Source organism: Halichoerus grypus, chromosome 7, assembly GCF_964656455.1.
Source record: "Halichoerus grypus chromosome 7, mHalGry1.hap1.1, whole genome shotgun sequence".
In the NCBI taxonomy this organism is placed as follows: Eukaryota; Metazoa; Chordata; class Mammalia; order Carnivora; family Phocidae; genus Halichoerus; species Halichoerus grypus.
The window spans coordinates 49,217,305-49,237,522 of record NC_135718.1 but is presented as its reverse complement, the minus strand read 5'-3'; the positions used below and the strand labels follow the sequence as shown (position 1 = coordinate 49,237,522).

The window sequence follows — 20,218 nt, the reverse complement described above, 5'->3', positions numbered from 1 at the left end:
CTATTAAGTATCACTTTTAAAAATGAATCCTATTTCTTGGCACTGTTCTGGAAGAACAGTGAATTGTGAAGAAGAAAGGACGATTCTCTGGTCCCAGGTATAACCTTTCCAAGTGACTCTACAACAGTTAGATGCCCAGATTGTGCCTCAGACCCGAACAGCAGGTTCAAACACCAGCATGTGGCCCAGCATACCACTCCGCTGCATACAGTGACGTCAGGGCCCCCTCAGCCCCGGGAGCCTCTGTGGATCACTGTCCCACAAGCACACCATGCTGGGACTGCCTCCAACACCAGCACAGGTCAGTCAGCAAGTTCCCCGCATCCCAGCACCTCAGTGTGCACGCTGGGGCTTTCAGTAATATCACCAGGCAACCGTCGGTAAAATACGCGCGAAGTCCACGCGTCGGACCAGGATGAGGGAGGTGTCAGGAACCTGGTGTAGGTCAGCATTGCCGGTTGCCAGCAGCTAGACCCTGACCTTTGGTTCTTTACCATCCCTGACCTTGTGGGTGAACGAAGAAGACTGACCTCAAAGTCCTGTACAGCGGACTCCAGGAAATCATGGCAGCTCACGGCTTATAGCTTTTGTTGTTATTTGGAATCACAATTGCTACAGGAGACCTTAATTAAAGTGTGAGATTCTATTTTTGGGAAAAAATAATGCTCCTTTGAATTAGTCAGCTTTCTGAGGGAAGCCCTAGACTGCATCAGTCAATAGAGGTTTACAGGTTTAGAATACTCATTTCCAGAACATAGGACACAATCTGGCACTGGAGGAACGAGATACAGGTTAAAAAGACAAAGTTTAAAAAATAAAAGAAGAAAGAAATCCACATTCATCTTAACCCTGTTGTATTTTGGAAACTATCTAATTTAATGATTTAATAATTTAGTGATTTAAATAATTTAATGATTTAAATAATTTTAAATAATTTAGTGATTTAAATAATTTAATGATTTAATAATTTAATCTACTTTTACTTGTTCCCTCTCCTTCCTCCCTGCAACCCAATCCAATGGATAGCCTTGACCCAAATACTAAGATATGCATTTGCACACATCTTTGTATTAATACAGTATTTGACTTATTGTCACATTAATTTCCATTTATATTTATTTAAAGGAGAAAGAGGGAGACTATCACTAGACTCTACTATCACAGTCCTGCACGCCATTCCCCGAAGCACAACGAGTTAACAGAATGGGAAGGGAGGCCTTCCCTAGCAGGTACACAGGGACACAGGCAGCGAGGACGACATCCATCACCATATACAAGGTCACACTGGGAAGAAAACATCAGCCGGACGGACTCACAAGAACCACAGGGCACACAACACAAGACGGGGATGATACCACAAACAGCACAGACACGGAACTCCGTGTGTCGGGGTCAAACTTACAGGCACGGAAACTGGTGGAGCAATCATTAACAGAGACAGAAGAAAGTGGGAAGGTTCTCTCAAGGGTGTCCATGTTAGCACGCACACGGCCTGACATGCACGAGCAGTCACGCTCAGAACGTCCGCAATCAAAACAACATGCCCGTCTCATTCTCTTGTAGATGGACATCTTGGCTATCATCATGTGGTTGGATGGAGGAGAGGAAGAGCGGTAGTTAATGGCAAGGTCACACACAGCAAGGCAGCTAGAAGGGAGCTAAAGGGATTTAACACAGGTCTTAGTTCACATTAACAGTCTTGACCCAGAAAAAAAAAAAAAAAATGCAGAGTGACTGCTGGTAACAGTTTGGTTGTACATCAAAAAAAGCAGCAAAAATATAAATTGCCTTTATCATCCCCCAAGGCTGTTGTGTATTATTTTTCTCCCCCAGGTAAAGTGGGTGACTACAGGAAGCGGGCATGGCTGATTACAATCGGGTTCTTGGATGAGAAGAAGAGCACGTTAGAGACAGCAAAAATGTAACCAACATTTTTCCCCTGGCGCAATTAATACAGGAGGTCAAAATAAACACACAGCCAATCAATTAATTGCTTACTTGGTACAATAAATGGTTTTTGCAAGATGCAAAATATCTAATATGTAGGCTTTCTAATTTCCATCCATTTCTGGGCATGAGGCAGAGCCTAGGACAAGTTTTCATCAAATTAGATATGAAACGATTACATGTTAATATAGAATCTGAGGATGCCTCTGCTGAACTTCCCCAGAGTGAGTTTACATGATGCCTACAGGAATTTAAATTTACTCTTGACAGAACAAATATCCAAATCTGTCCATATAAGAAATGCAGCTACTCAAGGCTAACGCTGCGTATTTGACATTAAAGGCAGTTCACAAATAAGAAATCACCAAAAGCATATGAGATGTTGGTCTATTGGAATGCATTTAGCTACTCATGGGTGTATTTTCTGCTTAAAGCTGGGAGAATCTGAAAATCACATCTGCTTTTCTCTCCCCACCCACTGAAAATCCAGAAAGCCATCGAGCTATCGGTTAATCGTAATTTTTTCTTATACTGAAAATATTGGACAAGATAGATTAGAGATTATAAAACCTGAAGTAAGAAATTAGGTCCCACATAAAATATCTTATTTATATTTGCGTGCAGCATTGATAGCTCTTCTAAAGCTGATATCGTAGGATCTGGCCTGCCTGGGGATCCAACTTGAGTGCTGACCTACCAAGTGCAAACCTGGCTGGACATCACCGTAGTGGGTCTCAAGACACTTCACCCCTAACCTTCAAGCCAATTTATATTTCAGGACGAGGAGCTTTTTTGTGCCTCATTTTGATGCTACAACAGGCAAACGTGTTTGCTTATCACTTAGCATGAACCAGCCTGCTTCTCTCACAGGATTGGAGAAGAACTCGTATTTATTCCAGACATCATAGCCAAATAGTAAGCCTGAACCGGAAAGGTGTTATTCCCTGCGCCCACACCTTCCATTTTAAAAGTCACTTTTCCCCCTCTTTCTTTTTCTTTGTAGAGAATGGTTGCACTCTTACTTTAAAATATGGCTTCTGGTTTTGCCCTCTTTGAATGTTACAGTCACCAGGAAGAGGGGTTTAAATCTCTCAAATGGGTCAAGTCCTGTTCTAAGACCTTTATGACTTGCCATACAGTATATTTGTCAAGCAGGGGTAACATTATGATTGTAAAGAACAGGCACTGGGGGAGATGAATGAGAGATCCGTTCCTGTTTAAACTTGGCTCCCATTTTTAGTGACATGTTCTTTTAGCATCCTAGCTAGCTGGTTGTTCAGATCATCATCATGCAGCCCCAGCCCTCTTCAATGCGTGGTACATCATTCCTGAGCTGAGCTTTTACAAAAAAAAAAAAGAAAGAAAAAAAAGAAAAGAAAGAAAAGAAAAGTTCCACTATAGCATTTGAATTGGAAGACTTTAGAAGGTATGGTATGAATACCCAGACACCCCAAACGGTAGTAGTTGAAGTCAAGAAAGAGGAAAAAGTCTTCAGCTGAAGACACAAAAATAAAATTATTTTACACTCATCCAGATCTGATGGACAACTTGTAGACGGCTCACTTATTTTTGGCTTGGTTCTTTTACTGGAAATATTGATTTGTTATTTACACAGAGGAGGGAAACAAAGATAATTTTTTGTTTCACTGTAAATAAATTGTTTTGAAAAAAAATTAATCAAATGCTGTAGCAGAAGAGAAGCCCATCAAACTCTGAAATGCTATGCTTCTCATTAGCAACAGTCCCTGGTTTTCATTTCCATACTGCCATTTTGGGTTCATATATAATAATAGAATCTGACACATTTATAGGGAAAGAGAGTTCTTCTATATATACCGTCTTTAAGGACAAGGGGAGGGAGGATGAGGCAGAATAACTTTTGAAACGATTCTGTCAGAGGTAAGCCCATCATAATGGGTGATTTTAAACCTCGTACTTGATAAGGGCTTCAGGTGGAAACACAACTTCAACCCAGTGCCTCTCAGGAACTGTTTGCAACGGTTATTGCTGGCTGTTCTGGAGACCATGCATTGTTCTAAAATTTCATATTGTTAGCATGCAGGAACAGGCTGAAACTGGTAATCGAAGCAGCAAAAAACCATTTGCTATAAGAAGATTAAATGTTAATTATAAGCAGTCACATTCCAAAGCAGCATATGCATAAAAAAGCAAACATGCTATTACTAGTCATTCCTCCCCAGTCATCATTTTTACACTCACACCAAATACAAAATAGTAATCTCAAAAGACAAACAAGCACCACCACAAAAAAAAAAAAAAAAAAAAAAAACCAGCAAGAATGATCAGAGAGAGGCTCAAAGACAAGACAGAAACAGTTCAAAATGATTGAGCCCCACATGTTGACAAACCTTTGTGAATTACAATGTCTAGACCAAGGTGCCACCGGCTGGGAGGGTGGCTCTCTCGCTCTACTTCTGGAATAGTCCATTTTCATTGACACCCCCCACCCCTTAGATGTCTTCACCTACACACTTCCGGGCCCAATCTCTTAACAGGTAAGCCCAGCTGACCTCCCTTCTGGTGGAGCGATTCATCAGGCTTGAAGGATGTGCGTCCCAGCTAGGAAGAAAGAGCCCTCCTCTGGGCCATTAAATGGGTCATGAACAAGCGCTTTAACTAAAAATGTTTGATAATTTGCCCACGTGGTGGGAGCTATTCCAGAGGATGTGGACACTGTGTGTAAAATTATACTCTCAAGTTGTAAAATAAAATTATATCAAAATTAAGTCGTGGCTCTCCTGATTTGGAAAACACCACCCCTTGTCCCCTTCGACTCTCTGGCTTCCTAATCCTCCGGTTTTGTTTTAGCGAATCACGGATATTCAGAACCGCTGGTGTTTTAGTTCCATTTCCCCGTGACTGTTTTCTTTTCTGGAGCTGATGTGGGTTAGAAGGTTAATTTCAGATATCAGAGTGCCACTTAAAACTCCCAAGGTTAGGTTTCAAAGAGCAACTTTGAAAGTTTCAGTATTTATTTAAACCAGAAATAAGTTTCTTAATCTACTCCCTGGACACATAAAGTGCCCTCTCACCTTTGGTGTTTGCTGATTTTCTTTTTCACATCGTCACCCAACGCTCTCTTCCCAAATCCCAAGCCTCAGAAAAAAGGAATTTTCCGCAGGAGCTCAATGGTAATGCAAAGTAGATCTATGAGGACATCTAGTGGATCCGTGTGGAAGAGCAGCTAGTCAACAGACTACCTGAACTAGCAGGCCTTTCTCTGCAAGGGAGCAGGAAGGGACACTGTGTGCCTCCAAGAATTGACATCTGTGCAGTGTCATCTCAGTTCAGTGGTTCTTACAATTCACATCGGATGTTTAGGGGCCAGTGGGGATGAAGTGGTGAATTCTAGGAGTTGGTTCAAGAGTGGCGACTTGCAAACACGTTGGCTCTGCAGCCATGGCCAGCAGAGTGGGACCAGTTCAGCAGCAGCTGGCTGGGCCTCCTCAAAGCCGTGCTGCCGCTTCCTGAGACAGGAAACAGACAAGAGTGTGTCTCCGGTAGGTGTGAAGACTGTGGCTACTTGTCATTCCGTCTTAGGGCTTTTGGAACTTTATGCTCAATTAATTGGCCCCATAGGCCAGCTTAACTCAGGGAAAGCAGAAATATAAGCCTCTGGGGACTCCGTTTTCTCTTTGGCCCACGTCACAAGGTTCTTGTTCTTGGACCGGTGCCACCGATTCAAAGAGGTTATGTGGTTGCCAAGAATGAGACCCTGGGTCTCACCTTCCTCCAAAGAACTCTGGCTTAGCCCTTTTACAATTTGAGAAAAAGCTTTTATGTGCTTTCCTTCACCACAAGGGAGTGGATATTCATCCAATATTTCCATTAGGACTTCCTAGTGCTATTTGTAGAGATAAAATGAAAGTATTTCCCTAATGGACATCATCAAAGCTATCTGTTTACTCTTAAGTGTTTAAAAATGGGGGATTTCTCAGACCTACTCTCAGACCACTTTTCCTATATTTTCAAGGGTTGTGATCACGAGAAAAGAAACCTGTACAGAAGCGGCTGATGTAGATGTGGCTGGGTTACTGCACTTTCCTTGTGTCAAAGTGACAATCAGCTGTCACACTCAGGATCTCTGCCGGTTAGCCCTTCTGAGCCAAGCCTGGAATGAAGAGGGAGTTGGACTCCCATCCTGTGCTCAGCACCATCTGCCTCCTGCATCAGCAACCAAACTGCCAGCCAATTTCCAACTGCAGAATCTTAATTTCCAGGGTGGGTTGGAAGGGGCAGGAAAAGCAGCGCAGGACTGAGAGGCTCAGGTGGAGTTTTCCAACAGCCGGAGAAAAACTATTCTAGGTTCAAATGGAGCAAATTCAAAGGAAGACTAGCGTGGACGAAGAAAATATCTGCCTTTCAGTTCACAGATACTTTTTAGGTCGCAATGACATGTTTAAGATCAATCCCAGTGAAGGAAGGATGAATTCCAAGCCTGAACCCTGAAGCTGCTCTTCACATGCTCAGCAGCAACTAAAATTAGAACAAGAAGCCTCCATGGAACGAAAAAGTCCACCGAGGTAGAGGGTTGAGACATGCTTTTGATGTGACCCTGGGAATCGGCGAGCATTCTTTCCAGTCCTGTAAATGAGGAATGATGTCTTCACTTAGCCAAATTCCTCCTATTAGCTTCTGCAGGGAGAAGAAAGATCTGCCAGGTGGTTTTCCAAGAACAGAAAGAGGGGAAAGAAAAAGCTAGTTAATGTCAGTGGCCCTAAGTACACAGAACAGAACTAGAGGATCCTGCCCTCCACACCAAGCGGGGGCTGTGGAAGGCAGAGGCATTTGGCACCAGAGCTGTTTGTGACTGACATCCCCTTTTCTGTCTGCTTCCGAAGGATCACGAGGTACAGTAGGCACTCTGCAGGTATGAGAGTGGCACATGCCCTCGAGCCAGCCTTCCCGGTGCTCTGCAGATAAAGGGAGCCACGGAGTCCATCTTGGCGGCGTTGTGGGACTGACTCAAGACATCACTGATTTGTTTTGTTTGTACACTGAGCATTCTAGAGCCTCAAACTCTGAAGACTAGCCAGAACCAGATGACCCCCTTGCACGGTGCAAAGGCAAGGAGAGTTCTGAGTGCTGAGATATCTCCAGATGCCAGGACCACTGGACTGAACTGGTCTGCAGGCTGGGTCTCGTTTTCCGTGGAGTCTCCCGCGAGTCCGTGAGTAGAGACCTGAGGACGCTCACTGCTGGTACCACTGAAGCAGCATTGCCCAGAGTCACACACAGAAACGCTGGCCCTGAAATGGCCCCATCTTGTTGGGTGAGAGGGGTCCTACTCTGTGAGTAAGTTAGGGGCTCAGAGACTTAACATTTACTTGTTCGGACTTCTACATGGCTCACTAACGAAAAGGAACATTGTCCTTAAGCCATTTTTTCAACCTGAAACAAGTAAATGGATCTTCCAAGATGCCTGACTAACACCCACAGCGGAACTGGGTATGTCCCAGTGGGTACTGATTGAAAGGAGAACTTTATTTTAAAGCAAGGGAACTTCGTAGACTGTAGGAAATAATTACCACTGTGGAAATACTTGTCTCCAGTAAGGTGGCTTAAGATACTTACAATCCCAAAGTTTGGTGTCCAGTTAATTCTCTAGCAAGCACTTCCTCGCATAGAGAGGTACGTATATTATAATAAATACATTGCTCTCTCTATAAAATATCTCTATGCTTATATATAAAAATGTTCATTTTTACATACAAAGTACTGGTACATATCATATATATATCACAACATAGGAATATATATGTAGCATATGTGTTTCCTTCAGGATAGGAATTCAAGCTCAGTAGCAGAGACCAGGTCTAATTTATCGAAGGCGAGCATGACAATGACCTCCAATTGACGAGGCATCTACAGCTATAGTGGTAATTACCTCAGCCTACTCAGTGTCCCCTAAAGGTCCCAAGACAAGGCCTTCAAGAGAAACACTGTGGTCAAGGTCTTATTTTCAAATGGAAAAATAAGACAGCGCCAGAAGCTGGCAAGAGGCTGGGGGATGGGAAGATGAACGGAGGGGGGTTCCCTGCTCTGGGGGGTCTCCAGCCCCAGGCTACTCTGCAGACCGTGTTGGATGAGAGAGTTGGGGCATGATGTCACTGCTACATGCAACATAAATACCAAAAGAAAAAAAGAAACTGAAACTGTACAGAAAATAAAAGAAGTATCTCTTCTAGAGAAAGACAGGGGGAACTGGACTCCGGGCTACTGGGAACCCGTTTTACTCACAATATATCACTACCAGTGTGCAGTTAAAATAGAGTAGGGGCCGTATTCCAAGGCAGCAAAGAGAAAAAAAATAAATCAAAAATATGTCAATGATTAGAAGTTCAAGAAAATTCCTTCAAACACATCAATTCAGACATGACTTGTCCCCTGGGAGTCCACCCTTTGGCAAACTTATACAGGCTGGGGGAAAAAATGTAAATCATTAGACCAGGTTTGTTATACAGAAGAAAAAAATGGGTGAATAGTAGATTCTGAGAGCTTGCTCCTTGGCCAGACAGCTGAATTTGACTCTCTTCCTTGATGGAATGCTATGAAGAAATGGAAAGAAATGCAAAAGTTAAACTATACTACCACAGGATTTCCGGAAATGGAATGTCCACACTCGATATTTCTCCAGATAGTATGGCATGAAATGTTCAAAGTGAATGGGGAGGTGGGGGTGGGGCTGGAAGGGGAAGAGCTAGGTTGGGAGGGGAGGGTTAGGAAGCTGTGGATAAAGACCAATGACTGTCATCAGCTCTGCCCTCATGGAGGTGTATCATTCTAGGGTGAATTATTAATACCTGGTCTAATAGGTTTGGACCAATGACTGTGTGGGTGAGCTGCCCTCTCCAGCTTAGGGCGCCGGGCAATGTGCCCTCAAACGCACAGGAACCCCTGCAATTCATTATTCACAGTTCTAGCTCCTTATAATCAAAGTTTCTTTGCAACCAAAACCCATCTTCCCCGATTTCCTGACTTGCCTGGTATGCATGGGGATGTTCATGTTTAGTAATTCACTTTATTCTGACCACCCCTTACACATCACATCTGCATCCTGCCCTCTGTAACACAGGCTGCTATGGCCTTTTAATTAGGAAGAACAATATTTGGACAATTTTGATTGTTATCAAACATTAACCTCACAGCCGGAGGCCTCATTGAGATGAGAAGCCCGAGAGGGAAGGGGGTACAGAGAGACGGGGGCAAGACCCCTGTCACGCTGGCTCAGCTTTGGGATTCCACGGCAATCCATGCCACGCATGGTGAGAGACCACACACTTCACTAGCTGAACCAGCTTTAAGGGGAATGAAGAGAATAAAATTATTTCAAACAATTATGTGCCTTTCCCTCCAGGATGAAGTTAAAGTCAACTGCTGTTTGCTTGTCTGGAACCAGGATGGAAAAATACTCTAGAGGCCAAATCCTCATTTCTAGGGACCTAAAAGCTTTCTGCTGAGTTCCACTGCAGTGCCTATGAGTAACATTCCGTATCAGAGCGGGGGTCAGAGACACTTTCTCTCCCTCATTCTGCCTTCTACCGCTGCCTTCCTAGAGTCTGTTCTCTGTCCAGTCACCATGGAGGTCATCTAATACAGGAATTGAGGATGTTATGTCCTTGCTCAAATCTCCCAATAGCTGTATCAATTATAGGACTAAAACCCAGGTTTCTCATCATGGCCCCTGCCTTCCTCTCTGACCTCATTTCATTCCACTCTTTCCCCAGTCCCACCGGCCCCACTGGCCTTCCTTCCTTCCTTCCAACACTTCAAACTTATTCCTGCCTCTTGACCTTTGCCCTTGCTCTTCTACCAGCCTGGACAAGGTCTCAGCTTCAATGTCACCTTCCAAGGGAGGCCTTCCAGACCTTTCTGGCTAAAGCAGCATCCTGACAAGTTCCCCATACCCACAGGCAGTCTCCCCTCTCTTCATGGCATTTGACTCTATCTGCATTTAATAATTTCTATGATGATTGTTTGTCTCCATTCACTAAAGTGAAGACTTCAGAAGAACAGCGATGTTACCTTGTTCACCCCTCCATCCCTGGCACCAAGAATCCACCTGGCACAAAGAAGTACTCAGAAATACGTGGATGGCTAATCAATAAGTGAATTTCTGTGGTACTCCATGGGACCAGGTTCTTTGGCAGATATCGGGACATGGGTAATTGGCCTCGAAACTCTCCTGCACTTTCCAACCCCCTTCATTACGACAGTTTCCTTACAAAGGAGTTGACCCTTTTGTATTCGTTACTCTCGTTTACTTCCACCTTGGGATACTATGTTCCTCTGATGGATATGATCTGGGGGATGCCTGGTCATCCAAGCTCTGTTTCCGTGTTCACAGCCAACTAAGCAGTGCTGGGGTGGACAGCCTCGTAAGGAGGGCCTTTCGTGTCAATGAGTCCAGGGGATTGGAGGTGGGTTTGTTCTGGGCCTTACACCCCCTTAGATGCTCCCCTTAGGTTGTCAGAATCAGAGAATTCTTAGATCTCAAGAGCTTAGCGTCTCTTTGACTGAGAGCTCAATAAATACTCATCTTAGTGAGGTGTCAGAGCTGGGGGGAACGGGGACATGTGTGTTGAGTCAGTGGAGAAAGCATAACAATGGGCCTAAGCTGCCCCAAACTTGGGAACCAGCCGCTGAGGATTTCTACAGAAACTGCTCTGGACCAAGAGTGCTCCCATGGGTACTTGCCTAAGAGATCGAGTATCTTCGTGCTCCAGCAGAGTGATATTTATATCTTACTGGTTTTTTGTTACTGTGTCCCCCTTTAGGAATGCAGTGAAAAAAGCTCTTGTTTTGGTTGGCATATCCCAGGAATAGTGCTCTTCTATCTGGTTTCGCTTTTATGGGGTGATCTTTCATAACTCTGTTTCTACTCTTCAGAACCACAATCATTGCCTTGCCCTTCTCTCTTGCAAAAATGATTAGAGCACTGAGTGCACAACATGGAAAGGCCTTTGGGTGAGCCTGAACCCCTGTCTGTTAGGTCTGTGTGACTCTTAGCCATCTCATCCTCTCACTAAACTTGGAGCCTTGGTTTCTTCTTTTTGTAAAATGGAATAAATAACATCCCCTGACAATTACCCAGGGTTACGGTGAGGATCAAACAAAATAATGATCATAAATAAGGAGCTCTGAAAATACTAAATCACCATAGGAAGGAAGGCATCATTATTATTGTTTTCTTTAGTGTCATGAACAACTTCTATTAGGCAATGCAACATAATTACTCTCGAGGCACGCCCACTTTAAGTCCTGGTTTCTCGGGAGCTCATGATCCAAAGTTCCTGACTTACCATATCTTTCTCAAGAGGTCCCATTAGCAAGCTGCTTTGGAAGAGATCTGAGACAGGATATGCCAGAAGCTACTGAGCCCGATCTAGTCTACCCCAAGGAGCAAAGGTGTTTGAGGTTGGTTATTGGAGCAAGGGCAAATAAAGCTGATTGGTGATGGTCATGTTCTCTTCCTGGGCCAGTCTGAGGGCTCTACAAGGGAAAGCTCTGGATCTTGGTATCAAACCTTGCAGCAGTCCCAAATGGAAAGAGAGTCAGCTCCCATTTGGGAGACAGCGCCCTCAGACTCAGTTTCCCTTTCAGCCCTAGTACAGCCATCTTCACACTTGGTGGTCCCGTATCCACTGGAAATCACTTTGCAAAAATACTCCCTCCTCCATGGTCTTAGCTGTCCTCCTTTTCATGCACCGTACTGACTATGTTCAAGTGGACACAACCACCTTGGCATCCCTTCAGGGTCTGGAGGTGGGGATTAGGCACTAGGTTCACTCAAAGGTGCTGATGGTGGGGATTTTTCACCCTCTGCTCTAATAAAGCAAGGACAGGCATTTTTCCATGTCTCTTTAAACTGCTGGGTGAAACATAAACATAGTCAAGAAACCTCTTGATGTTTAGTGTTTCTTTAATAGGAAAAGGAGAAGGGAAACGAATTTGGGGAAAGGAAAAGGGGGGGAGGGGGAAAGAAACACTACTTACGCCGTTTGCAGCCGCATTTTTTTATTCTTTTGGGATCTGTGATGTCATCATGACAGGCCTTGCAGTAAAAAAATGCCCTGGAGAAAGAGAATGGAAAAACTGACACGTTTCATAATCCACCCGAATGAAACAAGCACCACATTTCCTCCACCGTGGTGCCAAATTAATGAAACACGCCAACACTAATTTCCTTTCATCTTTTGAAAGGTTTAGACGTTTACAGACGGGAATGTTTGTTGCAAGACCTTTTATTTCAAACCCAGGATTCTGCAAATTGAGTTAGTGCTTCTTTTAATATACTTTCCTTTGAAGAGGAACTGGGGGAATGGCTGCTGATGGGACACCCTGGGTCTGCTGGCTTGTCTTTCGTTTTTGAGCATGGCATTCAGTGCCGCTCATCAGAACACGCCGGCAACCAGCCCCGGGCCCTTGGTGGGGAAGTTGAATCCATCTCCGAAACCCTTGCCGTCTGGTCAGATATTTATCAAAGGGGCCCCAAGGATAAAGTTCCACTGTCAAATAAAAACATTAGCCTTGTCACTCGGAAAGCCCATTTCTTTTCAAAATGAGAGAGGTTAAGGAGGAAGGTGGACAGGGAAAGACAAAAGTGGTGAGTCAAAGGGGTCCTCTGTCAAATTTCTTCTGGCATTTCATAGCCCATAGTTGCTCCCAAACTAGAAGGACCAACTCCCATACTCTCCAGCCTCGAGATCATGTAATAAATGGAGGTTTTCTTCTCACGGTAAAAGCACAGCTCAGCTGAGCACTGCAACGGGGTGGGCAGAGGGCACTCTAGGGTTGGGTACCCAGTGGAAGCAACCAATAAGAAAATCCCCTCGACTGACCTCAAGTGTCAAGCTGTGATTACCAAGCACATTGGCTGTGTCAAAGATACTCTGGATGAGACAAAACAAGATCATTCAAGCACAGAATGCATAGGACCTAGAAGAACAGCACTGGAGGCCTATATCCTTTCAGCACAGGAGATTACTGGGAAAAAATTCACTGGAACAACCTTACAAGCTCTGGATATGGGGACTAACAAAATCCTTGGCTTCACCACTCCCAACATGAAATTGAACGCCAGGGATAAACGTGGTCTTCCCTTGACCAAGATTACAAAGAAAGAAACACAATTCTTGACCATTCTATTCCTAGATTCCTTTTTATGTTTTCACAGGACTTGCACATGTGATTGGCTCCAGGTGGAAACTAATGTTAAGACTTTGGGATCTGGAAGAGATCATGGAGGTTCCCAGGACTCAGTGTCCTTATCTGTAAATTGAGGAGGTTGTCATCAACCTGCCAAAAGTCATCCTGTGCTGGGCTTGGCTGGGCCCAGGACTTCTAAATCCAAGCCCAATGCTCTTTGTGCCCTAACAGCTCATTCACTATTTCTTTAAATGCTAGTGTTCATCCGTCTTGAAAGAAAGAAAGAGGAAAGGAAGAAAGGAAAGAAAGGAAAGAAAGAAGAAAAGAAAGAAAGAAAGAAGAAAGAAAAAGAAAAAGAAAGAAAGAAAGAAAAGAAAGAAAAGAAAGAAAGAAAAGAAAAGAAAAGAAAGAAAGAAAGAAAGAAAGAAAGAAAGAAAGAAAGAAAGAAAGGAAGGATAGAGGTAGCTGATTGTTTGCCCTGAGTGGCAATGTAGCTAAGAAAGGGGAAGGACAGGAATGGAGGAAGCCATTTTGTTTCCACTTCCTTTGGCCATTTTCTCCCCCACCTGATGCTCCTACAGATAATAATAATGACAACAATAACAGGGAACATTTATAGAGCACAGACTATAGGCCAGGTGCTATTCTAGGCACTTTATAAGTATTAATGAATTTGATCCTCAAACAACCCTTTGAAGGAGTAATGATTATCTCTGTTTTACAGATAAGGAAACTGAAGCACAGGGAGGTTACATGACCTGCCCATGGTCATGCAGAGCCAGGATTCAAGTCCACACAGCCTAGTCCCAAAGCTTAAGGTCTTAAAGAAATCTCTAATAAAGAGATGATGAAACAGTGATGAGTCTGAGTAGACTGTCGAGAAGATCAAGTGGATTACTTCATGAATTAAAGCTAGATTCTGAAAATAAAGGTAAAGATAATGAGTGAGATGGGGCCAGGGAGCGGGGGTGGGGGTGGGGTCTCTGGTCTGCAGTCCTGGAGACACATTGCCACCCAGAGGGAGCACAGTATCTAAGTTTTGCCAGCTGAGTTTTGCCAAGTGGCACTTCTTCGCAAGCATCATGCTCTTCCCCACACATCTCTGCCTCTCTCATGCCCACCTGGCAAAGCCCCCACCTGCACCTGAGCAGCTGAGCTCAGGAAAGGAAACACAACTGTGCTGACTGATCTCACTTCAAATCCATGGCCATAGATTCCAGAGGACTTTTCACACCCCTCAGGCCTACTGCATATCCCCTCCTTCCACCTCAACCCTCTCTGCTCTCCTCCCCACTTCCTCTCCTGTTCACCCCACCCCTTCATCAAGTGGCCCTCAGCTGGTGAACTTGAAACATGCATCACCAAGAAGACCCGATCCATACCCTGGAAAGCCAGTCTTTAGGGTGTCTTTGTCCTCTGGTTTCCTGTTGTGTTCAGCCAATCAGAGGAGCCAGCAGGAGACTGGAGGATGGGAAGGGAGAGTTCCTCCCTGCTGGGTCATGAATTGGTGGTGGCCCCCTCTGCACACTACAGAGCACCCAGCTCCTGCCAGGCAGCCTTTCCTACACTACAACCTCTCTCTCCAGGTTCTGATAGCTCTCCTTCCCCTTGACGCTGTAGATTCAGGGCTGAGAATGGCTCCCCTCTGTTTCTAGCTCTGAGGTGCTTTGCCATCCCTTGTTGGTTTTCCTTAACTCTCTGCCCACAACTTTATATGGTCCCTTCATAAAACTCTCCTCTCTTTTCTCATTTAGGTGTGTCATCTGTTTCTGGCCAGGACCCTCCCTGATACAGCTCCCAAACTGACACCTCCAGCCCCCATCTTTCCCCCCAGACTCCAGAATCTTAGATCTGCCTTTATGACTACTCTAAGTGCATGTTTTGTACATATCTCCTACTTAACATAGCCAAATAGAATTCTTAATTTCCTACACCCCAAACTTGCTCTTCTTCCAGCTTTCCCCATCTCAGTAAGGTGGGGAGCCAACAACCACCCAATTACATAAGCTCCAAATCTAGGCTCCATTCTTGATTCCTCTTTTTTCCCCCTCACTTCTTATATGCAGTCCACCAGTGGGCCCTATAGACTCTCTAGTAAAATACATTCTGAATCAGTCTTCTTTGTCTGCACGTCCACTCACCAGCCTAGCCCACGTTATTCTCCCTCACCTACACTATGCAGTCTCCCTGTCTCTGGGCCCCCTCTCCTGTGGCACTACATCTCATTCTTTATAATGGAAGGGAAAGACGTTTCAATAATGTAAATCAGACTATATCACCCCCAGCTTAAAACCATCAATGACTCCATTTTATAACAACCCAACCCCCGTATCAAGTCCTATGAGAGCCAGCCCTGCCTTTCTCTCTTACCTCATCTCCCCACACTACTCCGTCAGACACTTTCCTTCCCTTGGCTCCCTGCACACAACACTGTCCCCACCTGTCTCCTCTTCCCTTCCAATCTTTGTATGACAGACTCTTTCCCATCACCTCCATCTGTGCTCAAATGTGGCTCCTTCAGAGCAGCCCTCACACACAATCTAAATCAGTGCCCCAGTTGCATGAATTCTTTGATTAATGTACCATAAATAAACAAAACTGCAATTCTCTCCTCCCTAGAACATGAGCCCCTGAGAGCAAGGACTTCGTTGTTCACCACTGCTTCCCTGGCACCTGGTACGGAGTGTTCTCTAAAGTGAGTGACCTGCAGACATTTGATGGATGAATGAGTGTGAGAATGCTGCCCAGGAACGCTAGATCTGCCAAGTTTTTCAAGAGAAACCAGGAATAGGGATTTTTAAATAAAAGTTGATGATGTCTTCCTCTTGGCAACTCATTTATTTGTTAAAATTGTGAATCAAATAAATCCTGTCTGCAAGCCAAACTGAGTCAATGGGTACCATTTTGTGATTCCTACATCAAAGACTATGGGCCAAGGTCATTTGAAAAGGAAAATATTTAGTGGCAAGGAATAGGGGACAAGTGATCAAAAGTTCATCCCGAAGTGACCTTTCTAAGACTGGAATGGATGGTTTCACTCCTCTTTTCCTCTGCATCTGAAAGTTTCTGGGAGCTAAAATCCATTAGCTTCTTTGGTTGCTTGTTTGTAGGAGAGGGTACAAACTCAATCCTGGATCATCATAATCAACTTTTCCATTTTTACAAAACTTGTTTAGTTTCATTCAAATCACCAAGGCCCTTTCTGTGGTTTTCTGCAGTCTTCATCTATTTGAAATCCCCTAACTGACAGCAGTTGCTCAGACACATCACACACTATGGAAAATTACAGGCTTGTGTTGTAGCTGATTTGTGTCAGCATGTATTTGTGAATACCATAAAGCACTGAAATGAGACATATTGCACTCCCTAATACAGGAGGTAATTTGTTTTTTGGACTGCCTGGTATTTGCGACATTCATTAGCGAGAGATGCAATAGGAAATAGAATTACACAAATGGGAGCTCCGTGTTATATTTGCTATCTGGGAGGTACACGTGATCGACGGCGCCGCTGTGCTCCCCAGCACGCCCCCTCCCCCACCCCCATACATGGTGTTGAGATGCTGCTTGTGTGTCTCGCAGTCTGGACGTGAGCATAACCTTCTATTCCAGGGGACCTGGGTGGGGGGGCTTCAGTCCCATTCACCTCCACTTTCTGCTCAGGTGAACCCAGTTCTCAAGGTACTCCCGAAGAACAGTCAGGATCCATGAACTGGATTAGAAGGTTTTCCTGTCCCCATCTGAATAACGGCAGTTCTTTCCCAATTTGTAGAAGTAAACTTAAGCCATTAGCTCAGTTGAAAGAATTTTTCTTCTTTGTTGTTTTTTTGTTTTTGTTTTTCTGTGTCTTTTTTGCTTCTCCACCAACTTTTTCCCCCCCTAAAACATTTTATAACTAGTATGGCTAGTTTGCAAGAGTGGATGAAGAGGAAAAAAGTAATAGGCATCAGCTGTCAAATATCCTAGTTCTGTGCTCAGCTCATCAGGCTCACCTCTTGGCAAAGAATTAAGAAGGTAAGCTCTGGCACTGGACTTCCTGGTTTTGGATCCTGGCTTTACTACTCCTTAGCAGTGGGGCTTTGGGCAAGTTAGTTCACCAATCTGCACCTCAGTCTTTTCATGTGGAAAATGAAAATAGTAAGGCTACCTATCTCACAAGGTTGTTGAGAGGATGGTGTGAGTTCATGGCACCTGGTACTTAGAGCAGGGCTGGCACCTATTAAACTCTACATAAGAATTTGCTAGTATTATTTAATTTGGTAGAAAGTGTGGGTTTGGGAAAAAGGAAAGACCATTTCCAGTCTGGGCTGTGCCACTTGCTTATGTGCTAACCTTGGACAAATCATTTATCTCAACCTTACAGATGAGGAAACCAAAGCCCCAAGGGTTTTAGAAGACTCACCTTATGAGGTTATTCTGAGGACTGGCAATAACGAACACAGAACCCTTAGCACAGGCCTGGCCTTGAGTGGGAACTCATTACATGAAAACAATAGGCTTCCAAAAATAATTATAGACCTTTCACAATTAATCATTTATTTGAAATATTCTAAGTAACATCATTGTTAAAGTCAGACTGCTGGAGCCGCATTTTCTGCTAATAAGTTTTTCAGCGTTCATAGGATAGACTCAATATAACAATATTCCATGGTGTTCTCCAAAGAGCCCTATGATTCCTAGGCTGCTTAAACAGGTTTAAGGATACTAATAAAAGTGTCATAAAACATTGAGGTCAATGAAATCCTGGGCTGTACCTACAGAGGCTTAAGAATTGAATCTGACAACTTCAACTACTTACCTAGAAGGCCACAAATAGAAATATAGCTAACTGAATATTTCATCTGAAATTAATCCAAACCTTTTGAGATTCCATTTGGTACTTAGATTAGAAAGCTGATAATACTCGAGTAAATCTGCCTGGATATTAGGTCAAAAGTACTAGACAAGGAACCAGTTGTCCTGTGTTATGTTGTTCTCAGTCATCAAGAATCAGGTTGACCCTGAACAATCGCTTCAGTTCTCTGGGACTCAGTTTCCTCCCTTGGAAAATGAAGGAGCAGTTAACTAGGCCCTCCTAGTTCTAAAATATTATTACTCTAATTCAAAGATGTGGAATCAACTATGTGAAGAGGAGTTCATGCAAGCATTTGAAAGCATAGTCTCTTTTTCCCAAGACTCGGCACCATTGATACCCATGGACATGTTAAGAACTTTTGGGGTTACATATTGAAAGCATGCCCATTATGGTGGATCAAGATGTCTATGGCTGGGCCAGAAAGGAAGGCAGATAAATATGAACTCTTACCTTTTAACTTCTTTGGCATCACTTGCGATGAAAAATCCTAAAGTACCTTCTTGGATCTTAAGATGGTTTCCAGGATTAATTAATATACTGCTCAGTGAACAAAAACAAACAAAGAAGACACATTTGTGAGGTCATGTTCTGAATAAAACCTTGAAGGCTACACTGTACTGTTAATTTTATAGGGGGCCCACTAGTCTAATGCTTTTCCCAAAGATGTTGTGTAGAGCTTGATGTCCACAGTCCCAGACATTTAAGTGGATAAGGCCATCATAAAGCTCTGCTGCTCAGTTCCCAGGTTGGCATACTCCCAGTTGCAGAAATCAAAGCACATCTAGGTTTCAGGGCTGGGGGTATATAATGGGGTAGCCATCATGGGCTTCTGATATGATATGTAGCCCTTTGGAAACTTCTGTTAATGGTCAACATTGAATGTGATTGGTCTAATAAAGCTACTGCTATAACAATTTTCTGATAGATGACAGAGCATTAATGGGACCCCTATACGCATCCAGAAACATACACATATACATGTATTACTGCAGGGAATGGTACACGACACCTGTAACCAATGCAGAAGCAAACATTACATCTGCACGACGTTGGTAAAGACATGTAAGTGGACTCCGCGTGCAGCCTATGTAGAACAAATTGGATCTACCCAAACAGTGAAAAAGAAAAATGCCAGCAGTTGGAAATGATTCCATTCTGCTTTTACCAAAATGCATGGGAGTGTTTGAATGAAGTGTGTGTCTGGTACATCCTGATTGGGGCAAACTGTAATTATAAAACAAATGCAAATCATCCCTAAAAACAAACAAACAAACAAAAACCTTCCCCTTGCAGGGAAGTATGGACCTAAATATACACTGTCCTATTTCAAAGTGTTATAAATAGATTAGTTGACCAAGTTGTGCTTGGACTGACAAAAGAGATACATGTATCCTACTCTAATAAATGGGTGAAACAAACGAGTTTAATTTTCTGCAGATCAGGAACAGAATGCAGGAATGTATTATAAAGAGACTGAAAGGCTTTGGGCTTAATGGACAGGGAATTTGGGTACTGTGAATGCAGGAATAGATACAACAAAGGTATTCTCTGATCTGAAAAGCTGACTTCAAGGTAATAGATGTTTGGAATCAGGCTAAAGGAAGTCCTCAACTGTCTAAGACAATCAAAATGGAGGATGGTAATTAACATGTAATTTTTTACTGCTGGCAAAACCGCTCCGGGAAGTGCTGTGGCCAACAGAGTCATGCGTCTGCAGCAATACAGGGAGGACCCAGGTGAGCTTTTGTTCTGCCAGGAGGACTCAGAGGGGAGCATTATGGCAAAAGAATTGTTTGTGGTCTCAAGAACATCCACTATTACCCGTAACGAGACCTGACAGAAGGAAACCAATCCTGTGTCATCACTGTTATTAACACTAAATAATAGGCAGGGACCATGACGATTGGTCTGTTCTGCCCTAGAACCACAGGCTACAATGAGATTCTTCACAAATCAGGAAGCAGCAGACCACACTAATAGCAACAGCTTGCAACGAGCAGCAGCACTGGACAGGCACCTCCTAATTACCCCCCTGCCAATTCTTTACGTTGGTTTAACAGCCCTCTGACTTCTCACGATCATGAGGGGAAAGGGTCAGAGCTTAGACAGCTTAGATGGACTCCTTTTTCAAAGCCAATTAAATGTGATGTCGTAGAAGGGCAGAATGCTGGATTTTGCACACTTTCTTACCCCCTTTGCTGTAAGGCAGTACTTGCATGCCCTGGCTCTGTGATCAGAAATTGCACCC

The 20,218-nt window shown here is 43.8% G+C and overlaps 1 protein-coding gene across 21 annotated transcripts in view; it reads right to left on the bottom strand.

Annotated features, from left to right (window-relative positions):
* KCNMA1 (potassium calcium-activated channel subfamily M alpha 1) overlaps positions 1–20,218 on the bottom strand; it is a 721,733-nt gene that overhangs the window by 122,801 nt on the left and 578,714 nt on the right. For 14 of the 21 annotated variants that reach the window (XM_078077526.1, XM_078077527.1, XM_078077531.1 and 11 more), the window contains 2 exons: positions 18,421–18,507; positions 11,965–12,041 (listed from right to left, as the gene is read on the bottom strand). In XM_078077526.1, the coding sequence (XP_077933652.1) occupies positions 11,965–12,041; positions 18,421–18,507 (164 nt within the window). Of the gene's footprint in view, positions 1–1,402; positions 1,577–8,208; positions 8,218–11,955; positions 12,042–18,420; positions 18,508–20,218 lie in introns of those variants that run through there. The other 7 variants (XM_078077542.1, XM_078077543.1, XM_078077547.1 and 4 more) reach the window with 5 other exon arrangements.